The 6,044-nt window shown below is 50.9% G+C and overlaps 1 protein-coding gene across 1 annotated transcript in view; it reads right to left on the bottom strand.

The window, feature by feature from the left end:
* Window positions 1-3,049: 3,049 nt before the first annotated feature.
* PCP4L1 (Purkinje cell protein 4 like 1) overlaps window positions 3,050-6,044 on the bottom strand; it is a 44,919-nt gene continuing 41,924 nt past the window's right edge. The window contains exon 3 of the mRNA XM_077323249.1: window positions 3,050-5,152. Coding sequence (XP_077179364.1) covers window positions 5,007-5,152 — 146 coding nt within the window. The 3' untranslated portion in view covers window positions 3,050-5,006. The remainder of the gene's footprint in view (window positions 5,153-6,044) is intronic.

Here is a 6,044-nt window from a genome sequence, read left to right as displayed (position 1 = left end):
TTCGTCGTCAGCCGAACGGCTGCTCCTCGGAGCCTCGGCCCGTGATGAACCGGGCATCTGCTTTTGCTCCCGCGTGGGACCCCAGGGTGCCCACTGTTATGCCAGCCAGCTTGCTTCGGCATCCAGTTTGATGTCCCCTCCTGCCCGGAGCTGGACGTTGTCTCTGCTGTTTGCTTTCGGTTGTGTTTTTAAAGAATTTGGGAGCCCCTTTGAGCTTTGTTGGTAAGCTGGATTGACGGTTCAGGGGATGTATCAGATTTGGGTTTTTTTCCCCCCTCTGGCGCCAGAGAAAGGCTCTTTGGCAGAATATAAAAGCCAGACCTGAGAATGGTACCAGCTTAATGCTTTTGGGTTCACTGAGGCGTTTGGGGATGGCTTAGGGTTGCCAGCTCTGGGTTGGGAATTCCCTGGAGATTGGGGGCGGAACCTGGGAAAAGGTTTGGGACGGGGATGGACTTCAGTGGGGTATGATGTCACCCTCCACCTTCTAAAGCAGCTGTTTTCTCCGGGGGAACAGATCTCTGTTACTTGAAAATCACTCAACTAGCATGCTGTAGTGGTTAAGAGTGGCAGCTTCTAACCTGTCAAGATGGGTTTGATTCCCCGCTCCTCCGTATGCAGTCGCCTGGGTGACCTTGGGCTGCGCACAGTCCTGATTGAGCTGTTCTCACAGAGCAATCCTATTTGGGGTCCCACCTCAGTCCCACCTCAGTCCCACCTCCCTCACAGGGTGTCTGTTGTGGGGAGAGGAAAGGGAAGGTGATTGTAAGCCGCTTTGAGACTCCTTTGGGGAGAGAAAAGTGGCATATAAGAACCAACTCTTCTTCAGTAATCTCAGGGCTCTCTCAGCCCCAACTATCTCACAGGGTATCCGTTGTGAGGAGAGGAAGGGAAGGCTTTTGGAAGCTGCTTTGAGACTCCTTGAGGCAGTGAAAAGTGGGGTTTACAAACCAACTCTTCTTCTACTTTTAATTCCAGGAGATCTTGGCCCCACCCCCACAAGGAATTTTGTCAACCTTTGGTTGCTTTGCTTTTTTAAAAAAATGTAATTGCTTTTAGCTCTTGGGGACTGAAAGGCTTCCCATTTGAAAAGTGGTTTCTCAAGTCTGCTGCCCAATTGATTTCGTAATGTTTTTAGCCAGTCAGAGAGTTTGACCTCACGCCCGCCCCCTTTTAAGCTGCCGTGTTTTATACTGTGATTCATCTGTGGGCTATATTGTGCCACTACCATCCTCTCACCCAGACCACTTCAGACTGTCCTCGTGTGGAGTGGCGGAAAAGACGTCTCTTGAATAAAGAAGGGCTTCCTGTTATCTGAAAAATCTGAGAACAGTTGTTGACTCCACAGGAGCTGAACCGAGACCAAAAATAAGGGACATTTTTGTGTTTTGCTGACCTTCGAACCTACCTGTCAAGAACTGCTCGCTGCCTTCCCCCCCCAAAAAAGTATATGTACATTTATTTAAAATCCTTGCCCCTCTTCATTTGCAGGGTAGTCAAAACTATGATAAATTCATACCTGATACTGAGGGGGAAAATCTGATTTATTGAAGACCTAGGAATACACAAGCGTGCAGGGGGAAGGGGGCTCATTGTGTGCTCCGAGATGACTAAGGTACTTCGGCATGATGTAAATGGATGAAATTTGGTGTGCTTTTAATGAAAGACAAGGTGAAGAGAGTGGCAGCATCTTGCCATTTCAACAGAGGGACTTGGCTCAGCGGAAAAGCCTCTGCTTGCCGTGCAGGAGGTCCCAGGGTCAATCCGTGTAAAGGATCTGGCAGCGGGTGATAGGAAAGACCTCTGCCAGAGAACCTGGGGAGTCAAGGCCAATCTGAATTGACATGAAGGACCTTGATGGACCAATGGTCACATTCCGCATAAGGCAAATTCATGTGTTTATGGGCGTTCATGGAAGTGGACCTCAAATGCTTGGGAGACTTAAAGGAGGAAGAACACGGGTTTTGTACCCTGCTTTTCAGTACCCGAAGGAGCCTCAAAGCGCCTTCCCTTCCTCTCCCCACAACAGATACCTTGTGAGGTAGGTGAGGCTGAGAGAGCTCTGAGAGAACTGGGACTGGCAGCAAAGGACACTTCAGAAGCAGAAACATGGTAATCACATAGGCCAGGGGTACAGAAATGGCTTCAAAAGCCCTGCACTGGGGTAGCTTTACAGCTGACCTTTGCAACTCATAGCATCAATGGCTTCACAGAGGCCCAGAATCATGCCTATGTGTTTGTATGTTTCTCCAAGGAGGTTGGGGCACTGTAGGTGGATCTCCCCTTCTCCATTTTCACAACAACTCCGTGAGAGAGGTGAGGCTGAGAGACCCAAGGTCACACGTAACGTCTCAAAGCCGAGCAAGGAGTGGCAGCTTAGTCTCCCTGAGCCCTCTTGGGACTCCACTGCCCAACAACGGCCCTTGTGTGCTGCTCGCCCAGCCCAGCCCTGGTGTAAGTTCCCAACCACGGTCACACAGCCTTACAACCACAAGTTGTCAGAAAGCTGAGCCCGCACGTTTAGTCAAGCTGAGGCTCTCCAGATGTCCATGGACTACAATGACCATGAGCCCCTGCCAGCACACACTGTCAGGGGCTCATGGTCATTGTAGTTTGTCCATAGGAGGTTTCAAACCAGGGATTTAAGAGATGGCCATTCCAAAGAGCCTCATGGCCTACAACTGCTATACGAAGGGGTGCTGTTCTAACTGCAACAAACTGGGAACGAGTCACGGGATGCAGCTGGGCCTCTACAAAAAAGAGTGCAGGCCAGCTTAGCTAATGGGTTTGCATAGCAGCTGTCGACCCAGGCTGACCTCCTTTCTCGTCCCAGTTCAGGGAGGAACTACATCTGACCAGCCGCCTCGTCTCATTTTTTTTGGAAATCCTTCACATGTAACTCCCGCGACACCCCAAATTGCATGCACACTGGCCCATTCCCCCTTTCTTTTACTCCCTGTAAAGCAAGAATGAAAGATGCAGCCAGTTATAGGTGACCTTTTCGGCGACGGTTCTGGAAACGGCCGTAAGAGAGAAGAAACAACCACCCTCGGTTTGGACATTTCCCCCTGATTTATTGTATTCACATGCTAAAAGAGTCAGTCCTCAAAGCAGCTCAGTCCGTGCCCCGTGGCAGATCCATCCCGTGACCCCCATCACTGTCCCCTCCTGTTTCCAATCGCCGACGGTCTTGTAAACTTTGCCATAACTGAAGAGCGATGTAGCGTGTCGGTGCTCAGAGCACGTGGACTTGGTGCAGTTTTGATTTGCGAGGGCAAGTGTGGAGCAGGTAGGCGCATGGATTTCAGGAAGCACCCCCCTTTCCTAGGGGTAGGATGTACCAAAGCAGGGTACAGGGAATGGTGAACTTGAGAGTTTTTTAACTAGTACACGAGATTGCGAGCCATGAGAATTTTTGCACTACCAAAGGATCTGCCTTTCATTTCCCCCTAGAGGAATGGGACCAATTTTTAGGATTAAAGTTGTTTAGTTCAGGCTGTAAGCTCGGGAGATCACATTTCCCTTCCTGCTGCTTTTAGCTGTTAGCGACTGGCTCAGAATTAGCTGCTGTCCTGGTGGATGGTTACAAGAATCAGCGGGTTTCTTCAAAGCAGTGTCAACAAGAAGCTTCAACAAAATGCCTGGATCAGCTGTGCCAGAGCTAGTTTCCCAGCTCAATAAAGCTTAATCAGGAAATTAAGATACACATTGCAAGAGATCAGCTGCAAACTGAGATTGAGGTTTCTTTCTCGTTTTTTGCAACCTAGGATATAGAACAAGATGAAATCAAACCAACCTATACATTTCGCAGGAGGAAGCTTCTCTGGGAGATGCTAGGTTGGTTGAAGTTGACCTCTGGCAAAGCTTATCTTAATCCCCCCCTCCTACCAAACAAAAAAAAAGCTTATAGAGTGAATGGGACGTCCCTTGATGAGCTTTGTGAGTGAGATTATACTTAGGGCATGTTCATCTGGGGTCGGTGCATGTAAATTTAGTGCAAATTAGTAACATTCATCCTGGCGCTCGGAAAAGAGTTGATCCTCCACCTGTCTTGGAATGTATGGGTGGGGAGTTATATCAGATGCAAGTATGAAATCAGGGTACTAGTCAATCCAGGTGGCTAAACCTTGATCATGATAGAGAGGTAGGGAAACTGAAGACAGGAAACCGAGCTGCTTCCTGCTTTCATCCTCTACAAACTTGTTCCACTCTAGACAAGCTGATGTTTCAGGGGCCTTAGGTCTCTCTGTCATGTTTATCATCAGTAAAGCAAAGAGGTTTCAAGGGCAAACAGGATGGAGGCGGATCAGTTGTCTTCTGAACAATTTGGCCAGCTCAGAATCGGCAAGTCGCGGTTTGATTCTTACGGGTGCTTGGAAAGTGCAAAAATAAGCCTCACAAATTTCCCAGCTGGCTCCAACCCCCCCCCCCTTTGTTCTCTGGCATTTCAGCTGGTATAAGGATCAGCAAAGCTTCCAATTTCGGCTCCGTGGGGAGTGACACTCAAAATGTCAACCACCCACATGAGGCCTCTGTTGGGCGCCGGGCGACTTACAAAGTGCAAACGTGTCACGGAATCAAAATGGGCAAATTTAACCTTGTTCCTCCCCCCCCCCCCAACTCTGCCCAAAGATTTAGCCCCTTTACATCAAGCGCTTTTCCATGGCTTTCTGTCAATAAGATTGCTAGGCTGCTGGATCATGGCTATTAGAAAGAGGGAGCACCCTTGCGGGAGCTGGTAGAGGGTGCGTGAGCTTTGGGGAAGCCGCCCCCCCACCCAGTTATTCCCCACCCCAGCTTTGGAGAGAGCCCCACCCCTCTCCGGCCCTGAAAACCCACCCTACCCCTGCTTGATTATATTACAGAACGTGCAAAATTTCACTAGCCCCACCTAACATGGGGAGGAGAAGAGGAAACGGGGCAAGGCGGGCCGCGCAGGGGAGAAGGTCGAGAGGCCGGGGGAGACGGGGAGAGCGGTGGAGAGGTGAGGTCGGCGCGGTGGCGGCTCAGGGGCTGGGATCCTTTTTCCGTTTCTGGAAGCGCCGGAATTTGCCCTGGATGGCCAGGGCGGCTTTCTCGGTCTCGGGCGCGTTCAGGTCAATGTCTACTTCCTCTTCTTCGGCTTCCACCTTCTTGGTGCTCCCAGCTTTGTCTGTGGGGAGAAGCAGAGGGTGTGGTCGTTAAACGCATCAGGGAAGGCGACAACATGGCAACCGCACAACCCTCCCTCCCTCGTGAGCACAGGCACAGCCGACGGGCATTGACACAAGGAAGCCGGCCGAGGATTTAAATATATATCGATTGCAACCTCCTCTCTGCGGCAGAGACGCGTCTGCATGTCCTTTGGTTTGGCAGGTGACGGACGTGGCTGGCAGCCAGCGGTGGGTGCTGTGAGTGGTCTGGCACACCTTGCGTGGTGCTAGTTTCCGCCCACCAGCAGAGGGCGACAAAGCCACCGTCTCCACCCACGCCCCGGAGGCTGATGGGAAAAGACTGTGGTGGACCCTACTGGCGGCCCCTAACAAAAGCGACAACCATTTGCTGTGTTAACACTGGTTGATCATTTGGGATTTTACTGATCCACCTGGCAAAGCATTGCCCCGAAAATGGACATTACACTCTTAAGCAGGAGTCCAGTCCCTTCAACAGGGTTTGCTCCGAGAAAAGTGTCCTTAGGTTTGCAATAAAGAGAGGGAAAATGGAAGATATTGCCTTTCTCTTTAACCCAATGCTGGGCTTCACCCACACGAACTGCTGTATCACACCGACTGTCCTGCTCAATTTTAGTAAGCCCCATCCCACGGGGTTCTACTCAGCCTGTCTCCGCTTACCTGACCCACCTTAGTCCACCCTGTCCAACTCGGTTCTACTCAGCCTTGTCCGTTCCAACCAAAATCCTGTCTCCGCTTACCTGAACCACCTTAGTCCACCATGTCCAGCTCGGTTCTACCCAGCCCTGTCCGTTCCACCCTAAATCCTGTCTCCGCTGACCAGAACCACCTTAGTCCACCCTGTCCAGCTCGGTTCTACCCAGCCCTGTCCGT

Source organism: Paroedura picta, chromosome 1 (assembly GCF_049243985.1).
Source record: "Paroedura picta isolate Pp20150507F chromosome 1, Ppicta_v3.0, whole genome shotgun sequence".
Taxonomy (NCBI): Eukaryota; Metazoa; Chordata; class Lepidosauria; order Squamata; family Gekkonidae; genus Paroedura; species Paroedura picta.
Note: the sequence above shows the minus strand (reverse complement) of the source record. Positions and strands in the feature narration are given on the sequence as shown.